Source organism: Asterias rubens, chromosome 9 (assembly GCF_902459465.1).
Source record: "Asterias rubens chromosome 9, eAstRub1.3, whole genome shotgun sequence".
Taxonomy (NCBI): domain Eukaryota; kingdom Metazoa; phylum Echinodermata; class Asteroidea; order Forcipulatida; family Asteriidae; genus Asterias; species Asterias rubens.
The window spans coordinates 15,869,563-15,895,036 of NC_047070.1; the positions used below are offsets into that span (position 1 = coordinate 15,869,563).

At 40.6% G+C, this 25,474-nt stretch overlaps 1 protein-coding gene across 2 annotated transcripts in view; it reads right to left on the reverse strand.

Annotated features, from left to right (window-relative positions):
• Positions 1 to 25,474, reverse strand: part of LOC117294933 (uncharacterized protein C20orf194-like) — a 30,406-nt gene that overhangs the window by 1,590 nt on the left and 3,342 nt on the right. The window contains exons 2-34 of one of the 2 annotated variants that reach the window (XM_033777487.1): positions 24,105 to 24,209; positions 23,470 to 23,547; positions 23,291 to 23,319; positions 22,878 to 23,002; positions 21,118 to 21,217; positions 20,852 to 20,930; positions 20,551 to 20,578; positions 20,068 to 20,204; positions 19,120 to 19,168; positions 18,555 to 18,610; positions 17,358 to 17,466; positions 12,847 to 12,977; positions 12,367 to 12,451; positions 11,844 to 11,920; positions 11,487 to 11,571; positions 11,172 to 11,283; positions 10,612 to 10,682; positions 10,073 to 10,123; positions 9,741 to 9,825; positions 9,289 to 9,392; positions 8,413 to 8,559; positions 7,452 to 7,531; positions 7,176 to 7,274; positions 6,616 to 6,736; positions 4,645 to 4,733; positions 4,308 to 4,466; positions 3,931 to 4,056; positions 2,912 to 2,993; positions 2,463 to 2,551; positions 2,083 to 2,169; positions 1,407 to 1,591; positions 896 to 1,260; positions 501 to 594 (exon numbers count right to left, since the gene is read on the reverse strand). In XM_033777487.1, coding sequence (XP_033633378.1) covers positions 501 to 594; positions 896 to 1,260; positions 1,407 to 1,591; positions 2,083 to 2,169; positions 2,463 to 2,551; positions 2,912 to 2,993; positions 3,931 to 4,056; positions 4,308 to 4,466; positions 4,645 to 4,733; positions 6,616 to 6,736; positions 7,176 to 7,274; positions 7,452 to 7,531; positions 8,413 to 8,559; positions 9,289 to 9,392; positions 9,741 to 9,825; positions 10,073 to 10,123; positions 10,612 to 10,682; positions 11,172 to 11,283; positions 11,487 to 11,571; positions 11,844 to 11,920; positions 12,367 to 12,451; positions 12,847 to 12,977; positions 17,358 to 17,466; positions 18,555 to 18,610; positions 19,120 to 19,168; positions 20,068 to 20,204; positions 20,551 to 20,578; positions 20,852 to 20,930; positions 21,118 to 21,217; positions 22,878 to 23,002; positions 23,291 to 23,319; positions 23,470 to 23,547; positions 24,105 to 24,209 — 3,419 coding nt within the window. Of the gene's footprint in view, positions 1 to 500; positions 595 to 895; positions 1,261 to 1,406; positions 1,592 to 2,082; positions 2,170 to 2,462; positions 2,552 to 2,911; positions 2,994 to 3,930; positions 4,057 to 4,307; positions 4,467 to 4,644; positions 4,734 to 6,615; positions 6,737 to 7,175; positions 7,275 to 7,451; positions 7,532 to 8,412; positions 8,560 to 9,288; positions 9,393 to 9,740; positions 9,826 to 10,072; positions 10,124 to 10,611; positions 10,683 to 11,171; positions 11,284 to 11,486; positions 11,572 to 11,843; positions 11,921 to 12,366; positions 12,452 to 12,846; positions 12,978 to 17,357; positions 17,470 to 18,554; positions 18,611 to 19,119; positions 19,169 to 20,067; positions 20,205 to 20,550; positions 20,579 to 20,851; positions 20,931 to 21,117; positions 21,218 to 22,877; positions 23,003 to 23,290; positions 23,320 to 23,469; positions 23,548 to 24,104; positions 24,210 to 25,474 lie in introns of both variants that reach the window. The other variant, XM_033777486.1, reaches the window with a different exon arrangement.

Consider the following 25,474-nt stretch of genomic DNA (forward strand, 5'->3'; position numbering starts at 1 on the left):
GAGTTCAATGCGTCCTACGTTTTTTGATACGGAACTAAACCCGTCCTAAGTTAGGAAGAGTTTGATGAAATCGACGGCGGGCCTGTTATTGGAAGTTACTCCATCTTATTCAACGTATACTTTAAAGTCATAATGTTAATAAATTAATTTTGGTGCCGAGTTGGAAAAGGAACCTAAGTATGGCTAAGGGTTGGTTGCAAGAAAAGATCGGTTGTGCATATGGAGAGAATGCAAGTGTAGAGTTTTGGGTGTGACTGCGAGGGTGGAGGTCAGGTACGGGGGTAAGTAGGGATGGGTTCCTGGGGTGTTGAGTAGGATAAGGGTGTTTAACAGTATTTCAATTACAACCATCATGGTTTCACTTCATACATCATAGATGGCTCCATTAACACTTCATTTAAAAACCAAACCAACCGCTTGTTTAGCTTTGGTTTATCTTGGGTATTTCTTACATAGAAATGAAAAGTAGAAAAAGAAATGGATCCGACTATAAAACCTACCTGGGTGGGTGTCAGTCTTCTCTCCTGCCATGCTAACGTATTGTGAGCCGTTGTAGAACCATCCTTGAGGTAAAGCATCCAGATGGTGCTTGGTCTGAGAAGAGACAAGATAAATATCAGCAGGATTATTGTACGTGATCAGGTTTTTGTTTGGGTACAAACGTTCTAGCGCTAGTAGTAGGGGGGGGGGGGTTAAGTTTTTTATTATTATTATTAAAAAACTACCCTTAATCGTCGCAGGTGGCACTTCGTTCTAATATTTTTGTTTCATTCCAAATATTTTTGTCTTGTTTAATTTAATTTTGGTTTTGTAGTATTTATGTTTGGTTGGTTTTCCTCTATACTTGGTCTGGTTGTGAAGTCCTTTACGGCGCCCCATAATCAGGAATACTTACGTGTATCCGCTTCTTTTCCTCCTTAGTGAGTGATTGCGTTGTCTTGAGAACCTTCTTAGCTGGTTTCTGTCTTGCACAACTCCTCATCCACTCCTTCAGCTTCCCTTCTTCCAGACCACACCCAGTGAAGACAAAGCAGAATGTGTACCCATTGTCTCCCGTCTCATCTGGCCCATTTGTGGGTGAACCGTTCGGGGGTGTGGGTTTGCGCAGTGGGGGTGCTGGCTGGCGTGGTGGAGGCGAGGTGGGCTGCCTGGGTGATAGGGGTGCGGTAGGGGGGCGGATGGTGAGGAATTCAGATGATGGGGCCAGCGAGATGTAGCTACTGAGAGTGACACTCTGTACCTCCATAAGCTGGTCTGAATCTGTGAATTCAAATCAATTAAATTAAATGTTTAATGAATTACAACTTCAAGTCTGAGACCAAGTCAAATTCTGATTAGCTTGGAAGTTATTAAGCAGATTGCCAAAGTAACCCAGTATTTCTAAAGCTGGCTAGTAAGATCAATACCTGTGAATTTAGTCCTCCCTCTGACGCAGTAGACATTACCAGAGAAAGGACACTGTGTTGACTGTTGATCGCGGAGTGCTTTCAGCTTGGTCAGGAGTTTCCCTCGATCCAAAGGCTGGGTAAACTTTAGAGAGATTGTCGTCATGGTAGGGAAGATAGCACCGGAGATGAACTGACCTCTTGACCTGGGCGATGGCAGAGAGATATTATTTTGCTAAGCGTAAGAACAGTGTACCAGCCAAGTCAATATATTGAAATGCACATAGAACCAGGGACCAATTTCATAAAGTCACTGAACGCCCAGTTTTGTGCTTTCTGTGAGAGTTTTCTGCTCATAGCCCTGCTAGCCATAAGCACACAAAAATGCAAGCTAGCCTTCAGGGCTCATTTTCATAAAACTTGCTAAGCACAAAATAATCTTGCTTAGAAAAACAAACTTATTAGCCAGTATACCATACAGTTACCATTACTGTGACTGGAACCCCACTAACTTCTACCTTAATTGTGCTTACCGTTAAGCATCGCCAAGAAATTAAGCACTGATTGGTTCTGCAACAGTTTGCTAAGCAGACAAATTTGTTTAAGCAGTATTGAGAAACTTCATGAAGGTGGCTCTTGAGGATTAGACAGATTTATCCAGACTTCCTGCCCTCGGATAGAACAAGATTGAACTTACCAGCCTGGCGTTAGAAGATGTCTTGCTCTGATCATCTCAGGTGAAGTGAAAGCTTTCTCCGACAGAATCATGTCTACGTCTTCACTCCTGAAACAAATAAAATCTCAAGAAATTAACAATAAAGACACAACATGTTTTGGATAATACCTAACTTAATTGATGGTTTGTCAGTTTGTCGAGTGAAGAAGGGATGGCGCCTTCCTCTGGTTAGGGGCACTTCCGTGAGGAAAATCTAATTTTGTATTGGAACCTTCCAGAGGGCATCACAGCAAAAGCCTAAGGCACCACTGCAATCACTGAGGGTCATGGGTTATTTTGTAACCTGAGTGTGCATCTTCAACCTTTTTTTAGTATTCCAAATTGATATGTAAGAGACCTACCTTGTAATTTCTCCCTTGTTTGCCAAGATGAACGCCAAACTTGGATTGACTTTTCTCAGTAGATCTTGTACCAATGATAACTGAGGATCCTGGGGTGAACAAGATGTTAATAATAAAAATAAATGTAAAAAATAAATAATAAAATGTTAATAATAAAATCAAGGCTGAATCCATAAAAAAAACCTTTTAATTTCATTGCCACCAAAGTTTCTGCTTCCAAGTAATTAGGTGAGGGTTTGTGGCAACACCATGTGAACATCTCTTTTGAGTAATGTCAAGATTAGGACATACTGTTCAAAATGTTGAGTTGTCAATCATTGTTTTGTTTTTCAGAACCAATGCACTCAAAAGAGATGTTCACATGGTAATATTACAAACCTCAACTAACTATATTTCCACCATACAAAGTTTAAATCATACTTGTTATCAAGAACATGTAGCTGACTTACCGGTCCAGATACTGAGTTTGTGAAGAGGATGTTATTGACCCATCCCTGGGCACACTGATCCAGTAGCTTGGGATAAGTATATCTAGAATCAATGAGAAAACCAAGAATGATTGTCTACAGGGGTGTAAAGGTGCAAAGGTGTATATCTAGAATCAATGAGAAAATCAAGAATGATTGTCTAAAGGGGTGTAAAGGTGTAAAGGTGTATATCTAGAATCAATGAGAAAATCAAGAATGATTGTCTACAGGGGTGTAAAGGTGCAAAGGTGTATATCTAGAATCAATGAGAAAATCAAGAATGATTGTCTAAAGGGGTGTAAAGGTGCAAAGGTGTATATCTAGAATCAATGAGAAAACCAAGAATGATTGTCTACAGGGGTGTAAAGGTGCAAAGGTGTATATCTAGAATCAATGAGAAAACCAAGAATGATTGTCTACAGGGGTGTAAAGGTGCAAAGGTGTATATCTAGAATCAATGAGAAAACCAAGAATGATTGTCTACAGGGGTGTAAAGGTGCAAAGGTGTATATCTAGAATGAATGAGAAAACCAAGAATGATTGTCTAAAGGGGTGTAAAGGTGCAAAGGTGTATATCTAGAATCAATGAGAAAACCAAGAATGATTGTCTACAGGGGTGTAAAGGTGCAAAGGTGTATATCTAGAATCAATGAGAAAACCAAGAATGATTGTCTACAGGGGTGTAAAGGTGCAAAGGTGTATATCTAGAATCAATGAGAAAATCAAGAATGATTGTCTAAAGGGGTGTAAAGGTGCAAAGGTGTATATCTAGAATCAATGAGAAAATCAAGATTGATTGTCTACAGGGGTGTAAAGGTATAAAGCATTTTGGGAATAATTTCATGGCGATAGAAAAATATCTCTTTTTTCAACCCCACAAATTTAAATTTGAGAACTGTTACTGTCAGACACTTTTCACTGAGTGTGTAACTGCTCTGGATTTTCAGCATTATCTCAAAAACGCTACCACCTTGATGATTGTAAGTAAGTTTTATACCCACCTATGTGCCATGAAGGTGTTATGGGCATCAACACAAGCAGTTACAGCACCAATACGAATCTGCTTAGCGATCTCTGGGTCTGGATGACATGTAAGAGCTTGTATAACATCAATGGTGTCTGTAAACCTGAGAAACAAAAAGCAATCATGCTGATGAGAAATTCAAACCAGAAAAAGAGGGCACAAAATCACTGTGTTGTATGATGAGTATCGACCTTGTTGCACGGTCAGTTTCTATAATTGCAAGAAGTTTGTATCCTGCTTTAAAAAATCCCATGTTGATGTACAAAAGCTATGGAGTGAGACACAATGTTACTGCACAGAGCAGGTTAAATTAGCCAATCACATGTCCTCGTCTTGCTTTCAACCTTTACTTACCCGGGGGTTGCAATAAGAACTCTCATCTTCTTCCGTCCTCCCGTCGCTGCTCGCACATTCCTCTTCTTGGTTGATGTCAGGACGGCACTTAAAGATGTCTGGACCATCTCGGGACTGAAGCTCTCTGCAGAGTCAAATGGTGAGCGAAGAGTCACCCACCTAGTGGACACAAACATTGATTAAATAAAATAAAAATTGCAAGCTTTTTATAGAAAATAATTATGCTATCCAAAACCAGTAACGAGGAAAGACTATATAAAAACTAGTTGTGATAACCATTATTAGTTTAATGGTAACATCCTTTAAAGATGTATCCAATTCACTATTAAATTCTTACCTGCTTTGCTCCTTGGCCATGTTAGTCAGAATGTTTGCAAGGTTTTCTTTATGACTGCCAGGAATCCCCGTTATGATTGTCACTACAACCTGCAAATATCAGAACATTCAATCAGGATCAAATTTATTTATTGTGTACAATAATATAACTAACTGCTGTAATTTTCTTATCAACCAAAATAATCTGTGGTATAAATACGCACAAATTTGTAATCGTCTCATAATTCTAGGCAATACTTTGGAGTTATTTTTCTCTTGCAAAAATATCAGACCATGGACTTTTTTTTTGCACTTATACCATAGGTCCTTTTGGTTGGTAAGCAGTTTGCAACAGCTAATTCTATTTTGTTTTTTTTCCTCTAAAGACTCTTTTTTTAAGACACATTTGTCACAATGTGGTTTAAATTGTGCCTTTATTTTGTTACTTACCTGTAGATAAAATTAATCAGTCCTTATTCTAACTTCCCTTTTTACAAACTTAATGGAACAGTCTTATTAGCATAACTCAAACTAGTTTAGATCACCAGGTACTCAGGCCGTGGTTTGTTTCGTGCACTGTCAACTATGTGGTATGTTCCTTTTGTTGGAACCAGCCTTTGTTGCACACACACAGTACTTTTTGTTGTACCATTAGTTACTTTGTTCATATGGTGGAATGTTTCTTTAACCCTTGAACTAGGGTTTCATTAGGCTTAATGTAGCACATACAAGTGACAATAAAAGCATAGTCCAAACAATCTGCTACAAAACTTTGATTGTAAGTGTCCCTTTATTTTCAGTTTAGTGGTAAATGTAGAATAGTAGAAGAATAACAGGGATAATTAGCAAGGGTGTGGCTGAATACAAAGAAAGTGAGTGAGAAAGAACCTATGTGCAAATGCTGTGTGAAGTCAGTTGACATCAAAACCTGAGAGCGAGAGGGTGTGTGAGGTTCTGCTATAGCCACCAACCAGTGCATGTTCCTAGGCAGATTTGTGCATCAGTTGGCAAACATTTTGTATGCCAAAGCCGAAGCTCAGTGGACTCAGCCACTGAGGCAAATCATTCAAAGTTTAATGCGGCATTGCCGCAAGACATGTACATGTAAGAGGGAAGCTGACTCAATGGCCACAACCCAAGAGTACGACGCATTTGAAAACCGTAAGTTGTAATTCCTGTTAACTCAAAACTGAACAAAACTGTGGAAATTAACGCTTTTAAAGTTTGCGGTTACTTATTTAGTTCTCTTCAACACGTTTGGACAAAATGATAGTTTTGTTGTGTTGTTGCAGATCTATGATAAAAAAGTTATGTATTCCCATGTTTCGATAGTTTTGATTCACTGTTTCAACAAAAGAATTGACACATTGATGAGTGACGTTGAAGGATTGGGACAGGGCTACTAAAGCCAATACATATTCCAAAGTGAAGAGATAGAAGACAGGGAAACATGGGAAGGGCCAGATTATTAAGAGGCTAGACGGACAGAGCATCCTCAACCGTGCCGACAGTGACGGCAAAGAACCTGTATCAGTGTCAGTTTGTTTTAATTTCTTTCGTCAATTGATTTGTTTATTTTAACTATGGTGGAAGAAACATCAAAACTGGTATGTAGTAACTTATTGCTGAAAGACAGCCACTGAATTTAATTGGGATTGCGAGGAGATAAAAGTGTTTGATTATGCATGTCCACATGGACTGAATTGTCAAATAATTTGTGTTATAAAATTGAATGTGAAAGTTACACTTCAATTATAAAAGAAAGGGAGTACTCAGAAAGATGTGACTTCATAAGGAAACTCCTTGAATTCAAACAAATATTGTATAACTTATCATTTACTTAATTTTATTTTATATATTAATGCCTGTGAATTATTTTGAATGTATATAACAAAACTTGAAAAGTTTAAAGTAAAGAAGGCAACTAAAGGATTCTGGTTTTGGGACTTATTTCTGTTTGTTTTGAACTCGGTTCTGACAATATTTAACTGACCTCTCCAGCCTCTGTAGTATTTTCATCCTCCTCAATGACTTTCTCCTTAAGAGTAACGGGAAGATCTCTTGCTGGTATCAGAGCATCTCCCACACTGCTCACTGCCAGATGATTCAAAAAGCTGAACAGAAAAAACAAAAATTATTATTCCGGCAATGGTTTCATTCAAAGTGTTACAAAAACATTGAAGTAACTTGAAGTTCAGAGCACACTGATCAAAACATCAAAATCAAATTTCTCTGAAACAGAATCAGTGTTTCAAAAATTCCAAATATGCTCCTGCATTGTTGGGAAAGGGACTTCCGACTTCTTCTTTTAAGGACTATGCATTGTTTTAAAGACCATTGAAGTTTTGATATTGCTCTCCATCTTCAGCTGTTTAATTAGTTTCAATAGCTTGTGTAAAACTTAAAATACAATGTTCCCAATTTTTCTGGCAGTAGGGCGGTTTGAGGACTTAACGATTACGTCATTATCAAGTTCAATAGTTCAGTTCTGTTCTCCTAAACGGAACATAGTTTCACATGTTACAAATTCAGATGACAAATATTCTTACATACCTTTTCAGATGGTATAGGTTTGCCATGGCAACACTGATTGGCTTTTTATCCACATTCATTTTGTTGGACAAAGCATACTGTATTTGAAGCTCAGTGTGTCTAAAAGATAAGAAAGAGGATATATAAAGCTTGAGATAAAACTAAGCGAAACTTAATTAACTTTCCAATAAAAAAAAAACGGTCAACAATAACATCTGAACAAAAACTACTTTTAGACTTAAAATTTTTTATAATGAGAAAAATAGATAAAGAGAAACATCATCATGGGAGACTTACGGAGCAACAAAATACTCAGGGACTTTATCCACAAGTTTCAGTAGGGGTTCATCTGATGACTTCAACCACAAAGAAATCACCTTGAATTGATCAAAACAAGCCATAAATCACATTATGAATATAAATCACATTACAAGCCATACAAAACAATCAATTTTTACATTTTGAACATAGGCTAAGGGACAATACAGTATGCTTCAACAAATTTGCTGGTGTTATATGTGTTCTTATACAGATACAGCTCAAATAGTATTTTGTGTTTTACCCTACACCGATGTGTGTTAAGAGCAGTAATACTCATTTCTTCCAGTGTCATGCAAAACAAGCACCACAGGCTGTACTACTCCATGGGCGTTGAACCCATGGCCCTCATGAGATGTTGTAACACCTAGACCATCGAGCAAGTTTAAATCCAATAGTTAGCAAATGGTCATCTTGGTCATGTTCCCAATCCCCATGTGCAAAGAAATACAAACCGCTGTCACACTGAAACGGTACCAGACTAGTTTGCTCTAGCAGTCTGATTTTGGACATAATAAACTGAATATAAGAACAAGAAAACATTTGCAGAATGATGAGGCTCTGTAAGTAAGTTACACCTGTTCTTGAACCTACATGTACGAATACAGAAGACAATCAGACCAAACTGTTCAAAACATTGAGTTGTCAACCACCAGATCTTTTCAGAACTAACACAACTCAACCAGGCAGGATATTTGGTCGTTATGTAAAAAGTAGAAATATTTTATCGAGTACAAGTGCTGACCTACAGTATTACACAGTGTAGACTTTAATCATTTAAATAGACTTTTCAGGCAATTAAATCACAATTTTTAAGATTTTTCACAAGGGCAACAAAATCTGAAATCAATTAGGCGATATCGAGCCTGCTCTAAAGAGATATACATACGGTGCCAACTTAAACCTCACCTAACCTTCAAACCCAACATGGCTGACTTACCTCACTGTAAAAAGCTCGATGTGCTTTTGTCTTCGGAGTGAAGGCAAACATAAGAGTGTCATCTTGATTGTGATAATGTATAGGGAGATATTGCTGTAAGGAATGTCTGTAGGTGATGACTAGAACCGCTATCACGCTAGATGAATCCTAAACACAACAAGAGTAGTGAGCCAGTCAAGATCAATAGATATAACAAAGCGTTTAATCTGGTTACTCGATTTTGCTGAACAGCAACACCCTTCTGTGCCAAAAAAATCTAAGTTCTGAGCATTTCATTATTACTTTGTATTGATGTTGAACTTGCATTGAGAATTAAGAATATTGTACTTTTGTTTTATCCTATGTGTAATAAGCACTGTAAATGCTAAGTACTTTTCAGAATCCTGTGAAAAATTTAAACCAACCTTTTTTATTTCAGATAACTTACCACCAGACCACCAAGCTTGACCCATAGCAACAGGCAGCTTGATCATGACACTGATGTAAGATAAGCACTGTTTAATGAGTGCTTTTCAACACCTCGGATGGGATTCCAACCAACAACTCTGCACCCTGTCTCAACTACTAAACCACAGGATGTGCACAGGGCCCAATTTCATAGAGCATGTAAGCACAAAAAACATGTAAGCGCGCAAAGATACTGCTTAGCAGAAACAGATTATAATAAGTTTGCACAGTTGTGGCTGGTGTCTGACTAAATTTGTGCTTAGCAAATACATTTTTCCGAGCACTATCTTCTGCTTAACAGCTTTGAAAATGGGCCATGGATGGAAGGCCACTTTGAATCCTGTGATTAGCAACTGGCACCAAAAACAAAATAATCAATAATATCACTTTAATTAACAGGTGTATGGAAATGCAAAATTAGCTACTCACTCCATCAAAGAACTGCATCTCCTCAAAGTATGACTTCGGCAAGACAACAACGCCATGTCTTGTGTCTTGAAAAATGATCCCCTTCTCACATATATGTAATTGACCTGGAAGAAAAGAGAGGATTTTTTTTGTTACTAAAGTTCTTACAGAACAAAATGCTGACCAACACAAGTCTGAAACCGGGCTCCAAATATAAGGAGGTACATTGAAATGATGGCATGTCCGCATTTTGGTAACCCGTGGAGTTATAGATTCAAAGAAGCTGTAGGAACAATCTCAGTGCTAGAGAAGTATATCAAAGAGCATGTCCCATTTAAAAATACTTTATATCTTGTTCACCAGACAGACTTTTAAAAGTCTAAATTCAGACAAAAGTTTAAATCGTTTTTAATTCTGGGAAAAAAGAAAAAGAAAAAAATTGACCCCTCCCAAAAAACAGTAACAATGCTTACCTTCATGGGGAGTAGAGAGTTCCTTACTGCCAAGTGATATGACAGACTCCCCGCTCAGTAAAACTTTACCAAAGACATCTGAACTCTGAAACATCAGTAAGAAAAAAGGGAATGATGAGCCAGGCAGTATAATAAAAACAAGGCCAAGTTCTGAAGAAAAAAAACAAATCTACGCAGCAAAGTAGATGTGCACATGGTGTTACTGCAAATTAAGTATACATGGTAACCTTACTATGCAATGCCTCAAATCCTTTACAAACTAACGAACCATTAGTAGAATAAATTTGACATTTAAACGTCTGATGCTAAACGATTATCAAGTAATTCATTACCTTTGTGAAAGTTTCAGTAATCTTGCTGGTGACCTTCTCAGAAACATCAACCTGTAGAAAAAAATTAATAAATACATGTGTTCATTGTCTGCTTTTGCTTAGCATGATTAAGAACACTACAAGGTTGAGAGTCATTGCAATGACCTGGGCTCAATTTCTTTGAGCTGTTCAGCTGTTTGCTGTTAAGCAAATTTCTTTGCTGAGCAAAAATGAGTTGGGCACCAATAACAACAATGTAAACTTTATGGAATGTTGTTGGTAACCAGTTTTCCGTTAAGCAATATTATTCTGTGCTTAGCAAGTTTTTCTGCTTACAGGCTTTATGAAATTGGGCCCTGAAATGAAGATCCACAGTTTAGGAGGTATACTGAACTGATGGCATTTCGAATTCTGTTTTTCCAACAGGTTGATACAAAAAAGATCAAAATTCAGATAACATTTTTAAGAAGCAGGGAATAAGAGAAAAGAGAGCAGGGGAAGGGTCCTTTTAGAGGTGTTTTTGTTGATAATAATTCTGAAGGAAGTAAGCCTAATCTTACCGCCCATGAGACGTATCTTGGCACATGGCTTGTCAAGATTAAACACTGGCTATCAATACTGCAACTCTCATCTGAAATCAAAATGAAAGTTAAAATTATTGAAAAATACCCTCTTAAAAGGGATGGTAACATCAAGAGGGATGAGTACATTTATCTTGATCCTTCAGATTCCAAACGGATGATCATGCTTCTCTAAAATGGGACTAATTTGATGGGATTGCTAAACAAAGGAATTAAACTGCAAGCAGCACCATGTATTTTGTCATGGTGTCCAGTTTTATAGCTCTGCTTGCCGCTGAATGTGACTCAGCCTAAACAAGTTTAGTAATTGCACTTAACTAGGGCTACTAACTGAGGTAAATTAGGTAAAGCCTTATATTACTAGGTTTAGCGACTACGCTCAAAGGGGGGTTAATAACTGAGACAGATTAGGGACGGACCCTAACTAGGTTTAGTGATTGCTTTTAGTTATAGGGTTTTATATCGGAGGCTGAATAGGTCAAGTGACTAACCATTTCTTGGGTTGATTAGATTAACTATGGTTAGTAGTTCAACTTTACCAGGTTTAGTGACCATGATTCTTGAGTCCAGGAAGCTTTCTGAGAAGAGAAGAGATCCAAGTGAGGTACCAGTGTGCTCAACACTCCCAATGTCAGCTAGTCTAAGGTAAGCCTGGGGAGGGAAAATCACTCACATATCAAAGTCAAGTTTATGGTGGCAATATTTGTTTGAGTGGAAAGGTTGGAGGAATTCTACGGGCTAGGATTTGGAGATGACAAAGATTGTTCGTTAAACTTTTTGATCAATGAAAAATATTATCCTGGTTCTGTTTGTACTGCAATAAAAAAGCTACATAACAATAACAAAATATATACCATTTTAATCATGGGAGAAGCGATGCCCTCTTTCAGTGAAAGACTGTTTCCGTGGTGATCAAATGCCTCCAAACTAAACATCATCCTGTCATAGATAAATCAAACAAATGTTTTATAAAATTGTATTCCATGAGAATAAACTACACCCAGGGAATAGATTTATGAGGACAGTGATCGATTTCACAAAGAGCTATTAAGATTTAGCTTGACTACAAATCCCTTGTAATTCCTAAGCAAAACCCTTATGTTACATACAAATCACTATGGTTATGTGACACTGATAACTTATCTTAAGATGAATCTTATAAGTGCGATTGTGAAAATCAGCCCCCGAGGAGGTAAAGTGTGTGAACTAACCTTTCTAAGTAGGTATCAGCTTTAAGCTGATGATCTGCACAGCCTTCTCTGAGTGTATGCTTGCACACGGCTTCAGCCTGGTGGAGAAAAAGACAAGTTGACTAAAGTCTTAGGTATCATTTTCTGTTGACCATATCTTGATTTTGCAAAAATGTTGTATCTCGCAGGAAAATTCTCCATGTAACACTAAAGATCTCGACGTGTACTTGTTTTGAGTTTACATCAGGGCAATTTTAAGTGAACGCTTGTTGACAATTTCAAACTTACGCATAGCATATGTTATTTTTCACTGACAAGATGATAATGTATATTGAATCTATAGACTTTTTCAGGTTCTTTAGTATTAATCCAACTGATTTTCTGAGGGTAAAAAGGTGGGAAACAAGGTGTGTGAAATTTTTCAATGTAGGATTTCACATACCGGACCGGGATGCATACAAGAGGCCATCAGAGACTCGCCGAATGGCCTTGGTTGAAGATGACCTCTTGTACTACTACTACTCAAGTGTTGTTCTGTTCTTACCTGTTTAGAGCTAGCGGTCTGTCCGTAAGCTTGTATTGCTGCTAGTACTGAATCTATTGCAACTTGGTAGAGTTTGGTCAGAAGGCTGGAAATATCAACAATGAAATGGAAATGCAGGACAAATTTACCAACTGAATTGTAACTTAAAGGTAAGTTCATAGATTGTTAAGTACTCCAAGTAATTACATGGGTATAGGGTATGAACCACCACCCAACAAGTGTGCAATGGGTTTATTCAACATTTGATAACCTATGGCTGTCTGGGTTGTTTGGGCACCCATGAAGTACCCTTGTAGCTGGGTATTGGGTATGACCACCACCAAAGAAATGGGTAATGAGTTTAATTCAGCCATTGATAATCTATGACTGTCTTTGGTGATTTTGAAACCATTGAAATACCGTAGTAGGTGGGTATTGGGTATGACCACCTGACCCAAGAAATGGGTAATGGGTATTCATAAACCTTCATATTACACTTACTCTATGTCTGTCTTTGGTGGTTTGGGTAGCATTGCAGTACCCCCTGTAGCTGGGTATGGGGTGTGACCACTACCCAAGAAATATGTACGCCCACAACATAGCGGGCTCTTGGGTGCAACTGCCTGACAAACCTATAACAACGAGAAATAAAAAATTATGTTAAATCCTAGAAACTAGTGGTTAAACTAAAACTTCAGTTATAAAGATCTAAACTCAAATATTTGTTGGAAATCCTTAAGGCATAATCACAAGACTCGACATGAAGTTTCACAGAAGCCAAAGTCTCTCTGTTGCCATGGTCTTGACCTTGGCGTCCCTTAAAAACTGTTCAATAAACTTTTTGGTTTTCAAGTGGAAGCGCCCTTTGCAAAATGAAAATGACCTTGCCCTCTCAAAGATGAAGTTCATGATTTTACAAGTCTACTTCACTCTACTTACCAGTAGAGTCGAATTACTAATTTGCATATTCCCTATGCCGCGAGGCAAAAATGCTAAGACTTTCACACACAATAGCGCCCTCCACCGTCCTACCCATAACGCCCCGCGACATGCCCGTCACGGAGTCGTCCTCTTTTCTCTTAGCCGCGAGTGGGTGAGGTGGTGTTTTAAATCTGTTCCACAGTTCAACCGTTGTCTAAACCTTATCCTCGCTAAGAGTGCTTAAAAAGACTAACAAATTGTAGAGTTTTAGTTGTTGTTGTAGTGAGATGTGAAATAAACTATAGTTTGATTTCGTTGATAAAATAATGAGTAGCGTAAAGAAACTGGGGAGGGCTTCGGCTGTCACTACTGGGGTTACGTCCGTTTCCCCGGGACAGTCGGAGCTCTCGGGGAACTCCGTCGCCCGGCTTGCAGTCCTCCAGCCGGCCTACGCAGCCTCTGTCGGCTGCGTCGGCCAGAATACCCACCGATCAAAGAGGGGTTGCTTCCCGCTCCCCCTCCTCGGTCAGTGTGCGTGGGTCGACCCAGTCGAAAGTCAAACGCCCAGCAAGGCCAAGAAAACCGATGCCGGGGCAACGACCAAGAGAGGAAGGGCGAAAGGTGGCTCCGCTCCGGAGCGCACCGCCCACTCTCCCAGCACCGCCTCGGGGTCTCTGAAGCCGGAGGACATCCCCCCTCCGCATGGCTCAGAATACCTGGCCCGCACCGACACCGTGGATTCCCCCACGACGATTGGTGACGGCCTTTTGCGAGGTTTTAAGACCCACAAGGCACCCGCCCACGCCATAGGCTGTGGGGCGCTGGCCATGGGGAGAAGGATTATGGGTGCGGAGTCAGGTACCTGGGACTCCCCCGGGATACCCCACTCACAGGGCCCGCCCTCGTCTTCGGGTTTCACCCATTGTTCGAGCATCCTTGTCACTCAGGTTTCCTCAGAGAGAGCCTCAGATTCGTCCCGTGAGCGGGTACCGAATAAGCGGCAGAAGACCAGAAAAGACCGTCATCTTCGGTCGTCTGACGACTCCTCACCTGACGGCCATAGGAAACATCATCGGGGTAGCGAGCCGCTATCCCGAGACGAATTCCTCACGGCTTTCCAGACCTTAGCGGCCTCAATATCTGGCCGGCGCGAGGTTCAGGAATTTTCCCAGTTTTCGGGACCGTACACCCAGCCCGACCAGTCCGGTCTTAAGGAAGCCGCGGACCTCCGTACCGGCGGCAAGGAAAGGCAAGCAAGCCTCCTTTGTGATTCTGGTATCCTGGCTCAAATTACTTGGTCTCATGGCCAGCATGGTAGACCTAGTAGATTTCTGCAGGCTGAGGATGAGGCCTATCCAGCTCCAGCCGTCATTCGGTCAACCTCCCGGTGCCTACCACGCCTTGGCTGACCCCCCACCTTCAAGTGTTCCGCCCGCCCCGACCGTCAGCAACCGTAGTCACCGACGCGTCTCTGTACGGCTGGGGGGCGACCCTCGACCCCAGCCAGATAGCGGGGGTGTGGGGCCCGGAACACCACTCGACCAACATCAACGTCCTGGAAATGCTGGCGGTCCGGAATGCCCTCCAGCACTTCCGGGCACAGTTAGTGGGGCAGGTCGTCCTGGTGCGCTCCGACAACGCTACAGTGGTAGCGTATATCAATCACCAGGGGGGCACCCGGTCGGCCCGGCTGTGTGCACTAGCCTGGGACCTAATCCACTGGTGCATACAGCAGGGGATCGCCCTGTCGGCGGTGTACATCCCGGGGAAAGAGAATGTCACGACCGACGCTCTTTCCCGGGGCTGGATTGTCCCGACAGAGTGGTCCCTCCGCCCCTGTGTGGCCCAGTCGCTCTTCCTGCTTATCGACCGACCTCATGTGGATCTGTTCGCCTCTCGGGCGAACAATCAACTGCCGATCTACTGCGCCAGGGGTCCCGACCCCGGAGCATGGCGGATCGACGCTCTGACTATGCGATGGGAGGGGCTGTTGGCATACGCCTACCCGCCCATCTCCCTCATTCCACGGGTGCTGACAAAGATCGAGCAGGATCATTGCAAAGTTCTCTTGATCGCCCCTTTTTGGCCCCGACAGCCCTGGTTCCCTCGGCTGGTCAGGCTCCTGGTGCACAGGCCGGTAGTTCTCCCACAACGCCCGGACCTCGTATACCAGCCCGGGTCCGGAGTGGTTCATCTGACTCCGAGGGACCTGCACCTGACATGCTGGGTGCTGTCACAAGATCCCTCAGAGCAGCGGGCCTTTCGAGACGGGCTGCGGAAGTTGCCGCCCAGTCCCGAAGGGCCTCAACCCGAAGAGTTTATGACTGCCGACTACGCCATTTCTTTAAATGGTGTAGGCGGCGAGCTATTCATCCCGCCGATAATTCTGTAGAGGAAGTCGGGGATTTCCTCCTATATCTTTTTGATAGCGGACTGGCAACGGCCACGGTGAAAAATTACCGGTCGGCCATTGCAGCAGTCCACGGAGGATTCGCCGACGGCTCGACGGTCTCGGATAACCGGGCGATTAGGCAGCTGACTGGGGATGTTTGTCACCCGTCCCCCTGTGCGCAAACTGGTCCCATCCTGGGACCTCTTTAGCGTGCTGTCAGCACTAACAAAAACCCCCTTTCGAACCACTGAGTGGGGCCACGTTGCTACATCTAACGGTTAAAGTGGCCTTTTTGGTGGCGGTCGCTACGTCTCGTTGACGTAGCGAGCTCCACTCCCTTACAGTGGCGGCGGGGCACATCCGGTGGGAACCCAGAGGTGTCTGCCTGATCCCTACGGCGGGGTTTTTGGCCAAAAACCAATCCGGTTCTTTCGAACCCCCAGATATTTTTGTTCCCGACCTTAAAGCCTTTTCGGCGGTTGCGGCGGACAAACTTTGGTGCCCGGTACGGGCGCTAAAGTGGTACATCGATCGCACAAAGTCACTCCGAACCGGCCCTGAACAGCTGTTCGTGTCCACGGTTCCACCATTCCGACCAGCATCCCGCGATACAATCACGCGTTGGATAGTTACAGCCATCCGCTCGGTGCCGGGCGGATGGCCAGCGACCGATAGTCCAGTTCATGCCCACAGGGTACGGGGAGTGTCGGCCTCATGGGCTTTCTTTAAAGGGGTCTCCATGAGTGACATAACAAGGGCGGCCTCCTGAAAGAGCCCGTCCACGTTCTCTGACTGCTACCTGAAGGACGTTCTACAGGTGGATGGGAGAGCGGGTAGAGCGGTGTTACAGGCGGCCAGCCAAGCTGCAAAGCCAGAACAAGCTCCACCTCGTCAGTCACGTGTTTAGGTGAGTTTTTCCACGGTAATACAGTGCTAACAATACTTATAATGTTTTGCTCACCCGTGGGACGACACCCCCTGTACGTTTTGGGCATGGACCACTATCGGGCTTAGTGGCCCGAAGCGTTCTCTGAATTTTGAGCGCGCCGGGGTCCTACGCCCCCCTTAAGACATGCAGTAGCACCGCGTATACCCGCTGCCTTTCCTCGGTGCGAGTCTATGCAAATTAGTAATTCGACTCTACCGGTAAGTAGAGTGAAGTAGACTCCCCCCCCCCACAGTAGTGTGGATGGGGTCTACGAACGAATACTTACCGGTAGAGTATCCCTCCCTCCTTCCCCACATACTCGGTCCTTGGGTGCTTACATTTAGTAGGGCTCATCGAAAAGAGGACGACTCCGTGACGGGCATGTCGCAGGGCGTTATGGGTAGGACGGTGGAGGGCGCTATTGTGTGTGAAAGTCTTAGAATTTTTGCTTCGCGGCATATGGAATATGCAAATTTGTAATTCGACTCTACCGGTAAGTTTTCGTTCGTAGACCCCATCCACACTACTGTGGGGGGAATTTACTTTAATTCAATGTTGTATACAAAATATTAACTAATTACCAGGTAAGAACTTTTGCAAAACAATGTCTTTATGGAAATATCCATTAACATTATCTTAATTTGGGCCCAGATTTAATCTTGGGTTCCAACTGTGTTAAGTAATAGCATAGTAATAAGAAAGCAACCACCTGCAGTGCCATGAACCAAATTAGACAAGGCATATTGTGAAACTAATTTCAGACTGACTTACAAAATGTTTGGCAGCTGTTTTATTAGCTCCTGATGTAGCGAGTTTGCCATCGCTCTCTGATGGTGAGGTTTCAGCTGATCGCTGGCCAAATAAAACCAGCGGCTTCTTGCTGCTGTATAGAAAAACCAATAACTATTAATGTAACCTAGTTGGAAGGACAGACGGATAATGAAGTTCATACAGTATTTTATTCGTGTTTATTTACAGTTGAAGTGTTATGTTCATATATACAAAAAACGACAGTCAGAACGGTTCTATCTGGAAGTTAAAAGAAAGAACCAGAATTTAAATTTCACAAATTGTACATAAATCTTTGTATATCATGGAAAGTAAGACAATAGTTATGTATTTACAAGTGCCTGGAAGCGAAGATTAACAATATAAGTCTGGCTGGTCACATTAACAAAAGACTTGATGGTTTGCATGGAGGGAAGACATCAATGTCAGATATTTTACGATGACACGTATTTAAACCTCCCTTTTGAGTATGTGTGGTTCCTAAGTAACCGGAGACTCAATGTTTCAGACAATCATCACGGTAGTGGTCTCTACCTGTCGTTCATTGAGGGCTCTGTGTTAAACTCGAGCCAGATACTTCACGAAGGCAACAGAGACGATTGCTTCCATGCCCCCTGGTTATTGCCTTGGTGACCTTGAAATGCTACAGTAGAAACAATTGTCTCATATGGTGCCCTTTACCAAGGAGAAAATACCTTGGTGCCCTTGCCCTTTCAAAAACCACCAATAGTAATAATAATAATAAAACCATTCTTATATAGCACATATCACCGTGAGGTCCCTATGTGCTGTAAAAAGAAATCAACAATTATTGTACAAAGTAAATAGATATGTTTTTAACCAGGTTTTGAATTCTGACATCTACTCAACATGCCACCATAATACTTCTGTAAAATAATTCAGAGGCCAAAGTTGTTATGTTTGATTGTGTTGGTCAAGATCACAATATTATCATGAAGGTCAGGTCAGGATTCAAATCCATTTTGGCCCTGTCAGAATAAGTGGCTACAGCTGTAGCTAAGGGTATTGCTATATTGCTATACGAGTCCTATTCTTCAATGCATCATTACATCAAGATTAAGCAACAGATATGGTGAAGGAGATTAATGGATATTGGATGATACCAAGCCAGGGCTGATTAAAGTAATTTGCATTAATCCAAACAAAATCATTCTCTACCTTGTGTCGTTCCTTGAACTTGAAACACGGCCGTGATTGTAGAAACTCTTCAATGGCTGTGAATATAACAGAGGTCAAAGGATAAGAGGTCAAAGATTAAAAGAGGTCAAACTAGCTTTGCAGTGCTAACCTTGCCTCTTTCTAAGGCCACATCCAAATTGTCGGCTGTGGCTATGGACGTCCCATACTTCAACACATTATGATACAACAATCCAGCCGTAGCCGTAGCTCTAGCCGCCCATTCAGATACATACAATCTATCTTGGATTTGGCAAATTTTGGCAGGTAAAACATGTATGAAATGTTTACCTTCTGCATTTTATTGCCCAAAGTTTCCCTCCCAAAAACCAGCGAAGTGGAAACGCAGGGACAAATCACTTTATGGCTGATTACAACCCTAGGTGATGGGTCATGGTCTGTGGGTGCAGTGGAATGGAATGCCAGCTATGATCTCATTGTGTCATTTCCCTTTTCCTTCATTTATACAGGTAGTAAATATTCAGATAATAAAATGTATACAGCGTCGGAAAATAAAATAAAAAATCAAAACAACAATTTGACATACCTCTACTACCGTGCTTTCACACAGCTCTCCAAAAGTTGCCCGTTCTTTGCTGAAGGAAGGAACAAAGTAGGACGATTTTAATATTTTTAGGTGAAGCAGTAGATTTAGGCCAAACATGACCCTTAACTTTTTTTCTCTCACAGACAGAGTGGGGGAAACATGCACACACTAAGAGACAACGTTAAGCAAGTAAAAATTGGTTGTGAGACAATAATAGCTCAATTCAATTAACATTTATTTTGGTATTGCCCTCACAGGCACCAATGATGTATTATATAAAACATCATTGGTGTTTCATAAATAGTAACAGTGACAGTTATAATAATAATAATAATTAACCATTCTTATATAGCGCATAACACATAGAAATCAAACATGTCCCTAAGCGCTCTTGAGAAAAACACAACAGAATACAACTTAGACAAGATCTACTGGGTAACAAACAAAATGGATGAATTAAATGTTAAATAAGTGCGTCTTTAAACAGCTTTTTCATATGCCCTCTCTTGCCTTAATGTATTTTTGGGGATTTAGGAGACATACACCTTTTGGCGATAGTTATTTTTTTAACTTTTATGCTCTCCTGGGCACCCCACTGTTATTTTACTTTTTTTTCTTAAATATATTTAATGTATGTACATGTGCTTGTAAATGTGATTGCCCGAATAAATATTATTATTATTATTATATTATAGCCAACAAGACCAAAGAGTCAAAGGGCAAAACTTTGGATTGGGTGAAGCCTTGGTTTTGTACACTAACCTACTAACCTACTGACATACTAACAATGTATAAGACTCACAAAGACAAGGGACAGCAAGGGCAGACTAACACATGTAGGTGTACCAACAATATACCAAAGAGAAGGCCATCGTTGATAAAAGAAGGCATGGAAAGTCATTCCATGATGAACCCACAAGCAAAAAAAGTTGTTATTAATTGACTCACAATGCGACGTCCACGTTGGTCAGTAAAGCCTTCCATTGTCTCTCAAACAGCGGTAGCTGCTGAGTGGTCAGGGTCTCTAGGGCTACTGGGTCAATGATATCGTAGACTGGCGAGAGGGTCTCCGTTACATCCAAGATCTAATAAAGATGAAGAAAGGAGGCAAGGGTTATGCAAAGGGTCGCCAAGTGGTCTGGCGTACCGGTCTGAAGTGGTCTGATACAGTGATGTTGAAACTGTGATTTGAAACCCAGACACATTGTCATGGTGTTCGCAGCTGGACACTTTACCCATAATTTCCATTTCTTGAAACCTTGCAGTGTGAAAACAGAGCTTACTTTAGTGTAAACAATTAACAGCCAACTTTGAAGTCTAGTTGAGGAAATTTAAACACATTTTATTCTATTGAGAGGAGAATACCACAATGGATTTAAATAATTACAATATATTTAATAAATAATGCATCTTCTCTTTAACAAAACTTACCTTATGTTTCATTGAAAAGAATCCGCCCCTGTAAGACAAAACAATAATACAGATCAACTTGTATGAAAATAACGAATTACTGACAACAATAAATCAATAATAACTGCTAATAATAATTATGCATATGACTAATATATGACTGTAATGTTATTGTAACTCACATTCTAACTAATCGCAATCTAGAAGACCATTGTAATTTGTATCTCAATTGAGTTTTACATAAAACCGAACCAGTTTATAACTGAAGGTATTATCAGTGTTTTTTTAACGGTGGCTTTTTCATACTGTATCTAATACTTACGTGCCATAATCTTCAAACCCGTATGCCTGTATGATTGGCCACTTCTCCACAGCAAACGGGTCAAACTTTTCGACGTGACCTAAACATGGATAAATATCACTCTTGGTAAATATTTGAACCCATTAACTTTCTTCCCATTCAAATATTCATTCTGTAATCTGTATCAATAAAGTTATAAAGCATAGCTCTGCTGGTGTTTCTAGTCAGCAGAGTGTGGGTTTTGAGACCCGGTCGAGGCACTTGTGCCCATGAGCTTTGTGATTTACCTCTTGCATAGAATGGCACTCCGATAGTTGGAACACAACGAACCATCTCAATAAAACTAAGGACTTTAAAGTTCTCTGCAGCCTCTTCATCTTCTTGGTTCTATAGGAGAAAAATAAGATGAGGATTAATCACTTGATGCTAATTGACATCTGTTTCGCCCAAACTCAATAATGGTGAATGTTTATGGATGCTTTGAACACCTTCGGAATATCCTCTTTTTGTCATGGTCGGTTAACAAATAAACAAGTTATCCAACAATCAAATGTGCAGCATGTACAGGTATAGACCTTCCGTGTTAGACTTCATTTCCTGTGAAAAATGAGGGACAAAGGTTTCTGAAATCACCCTTTTTCCAGGGGTTATTGAGTAATCCTCGATTCCAGACCTTTGTCCTTTTGTACTACAAATGAGGACTAAAATAAATGACATATGTTTATCATTATATTCAGCGTATCCTGAGCACCCTGATCGATTATCGGTCATCAGGACCTACAGCCAGGTCTATTTGTGGCAAGACACTATTCTAATTAATTGCTATACAAAAAAAGTATGGCACATATGACAATTTTTTTTCTTTCATTTGTTAGGGTTTCAATATGAGACCATGATATTTTCAACAACAAAATACTTTGGAAGTTACAAAATAGTTATGCCATGCAGAGGGACGGTAAAGATCTTTTTTATGTGGTTATAAGATTAGCCAAATCCCTGCGAGTTCTGAATTAATGCGAAATAAGTAGAAACTCAGCAGCACTTAAATGTGTCAATTACCAAGTCACAGACAAATGCCCCTGAAATGCACTTTAAATGAAAAATGTATTACCATGACAACGTGTCATAACACTCTACCAGACAGTCCCCATCAGGTAAGGTTTCACACTATTAATTATTTCCCTCACAAGGAATTCATTTTCATACCTGGCGGAAAAATTCTAAAAAGACAACCGGGACAAAAAACGTCAATCGTCTAGAGCCGTAACCATGCCAATAGTTCATGGTTTGGGTGTGTAGGAGCTGTGTGAACAACCACTTCAAGAAAAATGCGGCCACTAGTACTCGACTCCATTAGGCTATCAAGGGTGTAACATATATACACCCGGATACACCAATATCAACATTCAGAACTCTTAAGGGCAGTGGACAAAATCAAGGCACATCCTCTGTGTTTCTGGATTATTTCTCAACTAATGCTTTTTGTAGGATGAAACTTTATCTTTTTAGAGGTAGTGTTGGTTTTAAAAAGAACCATTTTTTTTGCCTTAAACTTAGAACAAAACAGTAGTTTTCTTGATGGAAAGAAATTAATTTGCTGTGGAAAGTGAGTAGCTTTCCTTAAAGGAAAAGACACAAAATAAGATCATTTTTTTAACACTCCAAAGCAACATCATTTTAGTTTCGCTTCTCGTCCATAACTTGATATACAGAAAAATACTCGGAAAAAGCAAATCAAAACAAAGGCGCGAGCTGTAATTAGACAGCATTGCTAAGAAACAGGGTTTTAAACAGGACTTGGTAAAAAGGGGTGTCAACATTTGCTGGAAACTGGAGCAAAAAAAAACATGTGACCAAATTACAACGCATTTACATGTATATGCCAGATAGAATAGGGTTTCCAAAACAACACACCAAGACACCACTATGCTAAGAAAAACAGCCTCACATCCAAATGAATGACAACTTAAGACACGTTTGATTTTAGAAGGCTGAATTTGATGCTTTTATGCAAACGTCATGGATTTGGGCCAAGGTCGTGTCTTACCTCAGAGTCTGTCAGACAGTGAAGGTGAAGGTTTGGCCAGTGAGCTACATAAGGGATGATGTAACTGTAGTCTGATGGAGTGTAGTGTACATGCACACTGTCTTTCTTTATCAAGAGAATGAGATCTGAAAACAGACATGGAAACTTACATTAATTATTCTATATGCACTCTAATCAAAAGACCCCTTTCATTATGCAAAACTCTAGGTATTCTTTGCTTACATAGCTAGTGCAGATGTTCGGCGCTCGCACAGTAGGCAAACAATGGTGATGGTACATGTAAGTGCAAAATTTGGCGGTTAGCAGAGCCATGAAATTGACCCCTGTTGAACTTCAAAGTTGCCTGCCTGAACTGTGCATATCATACTTAGTCAAAACAACACTTAAGTAAGTGAAAAGAATAGATGACTTACCATCTGCAATATCCTCCTCCAGGCCAGATCTGCAATTTAGAAAATGACCTAAGGTATTAGCAAGAAAACCACTTCAGCAAAGAACAGAAAAAGAAAGAAAAACTGGGAGCCAAATGGATAAATTACTGATGAAGATTAACAAGGTTATATAATATATGGGGAAAAAACTTCAGACTTACCTTTCTAAGCCATCTTTTCTCAAGTCCAGAAATCCAAACAGCAAGTAGTTAGTGAGCTCACGACAGCCTTCATTATATCTTTGGAAGTCAGATGATAACATTAAATGTCGCAAATACAAAAACAAACTCTCAATAATGAGATGAAAAATTCAATTATTTTGTTTTAATTCGTTTAAAAAAGAAAAACAAAATGTCTTCGATGTTATTTTGTTTTGGCTAAACCTTCACGGTCTCAGGCGACTATTGTGACAAGTGTGAATATTGCTTGGCGATGTATAACAATAGTGCTATTATGAAATTCTTAAAATAAAATAAAAGTTTTAATAAATTAATTTCAAATTTACTAGGAGCAGATGGGATGATCAGGTTGGCGTAGTGATATCTTTCCTAGTTTTCCACCTTAAGGACCCGGTTCAAATCATGCCGGAGCAGTGCATGAATTGGGTTTTCTGTCCCTTCCAGACTGCGTGGCTTTTACCTGGAAATAATTCTATGTGGCTTCCCTCCCACATCTAAAACGGGGTTCTTGTCTAGTACAGTGATTAAGTTGGGTCTTCTGAGAGTTATTGGCTTCACAACCAGAATCATTGAAATGAAATGGTGGGCAGGGACACCATCATAAAGCAACTACTGACCTGCTATCTATTCCTAGGATGCATAATATTGCATCTGTTCCATCGGATGTCTCTTTGTTCTCTCCTGCTCCTAAGAATGATTGCACATGACGAAGCCTTGCGCAACTGTATAAAGATATTATAATGATACCTGATAGCACTTTATTTAATAACAACAACAATATTAATATAGGTTGTCCCAGCCAATTTCAACAAAAACTCGTTCATTTTAACACCTGATTCATTCAATAGCCTTTCAAAATGAATGCTCTGTTGAATCGGCATTCAACAATAGAGTTATTCAATTTCACAAATTTAACGTAGCATTCAATGGCAAAATAAAATCATTCAATTTCACTGGGCTGCAATATACTACTGATTACTCATTCAATCTCGTAAAGGCCAGCAGCAGAAGCTGGTCAACCATTCAATTTCAGCAAATGCAAGTAGATTCAACCAAAGAATGGTCAAAGTGTAGTCTTCATGAAGGCTATAATAGATGAAATAGAATGACTGAAAAGAATCTCAATGAGGAAAAAAGAAAAAAGAAATTCAAATTTAATGCATTAAACCTTAGCACGAGTGGATTAGAGGAAAACATAGGACTTATATGCGTGTTAATAAAATCTAATGATTTTTTCCTGAAATTGGCTGGGAAACCTATATTAGGCTCAATAAGGTCTCAATGGGCTTTACACTAGTACCCTGGCCATTGGGTCATTTGTTCCTGTAATCTTTCCCATCTCCCTGGGGAGTATACAGCCTTGGGCTGCTGTGTGGCTCTAAAGGATTATTCAAACACATTATCAACCTCTACCCTCAAAGGTAACTGTTTACATGCTATACCCCTGGGTGAAGAGAAGCAATTAAAAGTAGCACCTTGCTCATGGCCTGGACACATGTGTCACTACCAAGGTTTGAACCATGTGTCAAGAACATACATCCAGGGCCCAATTTCATGGCTCTGCTTACCGTAAGCAAGGAAATCAGCGCTTAAATTACAGAAGCAGGGAATTCTGTGCTTACGTCTTGAAAGCGTATTTCACGGGTTAGTGGGGAATTTTTACACTTTTACAGCTAGTGCAGAAATTCGGCACTTGCAGGTAGGCGCAAATGGTGATCGTAAGCGCAAATTCTTCAGTAAGCAGACCCATGAAATTGGGCCCTGATGACTTAATAACCACCAGAACTTGAGTCTGGTTCACTAGACTGCTCGGCCATGACACGTTTCAAATATTTCATAAAAACGAGAGCAAAATTGATAATTTCAATTGTTTTGCAAGAGAAGCCTTAGACTTAGAGCCTCACATGAAAGTATGCCACACAGAGGTACATGTATGCCTGGATGAGACCTACTTAAACAGCACCTTGTGAGGTTTTACAGGATGATG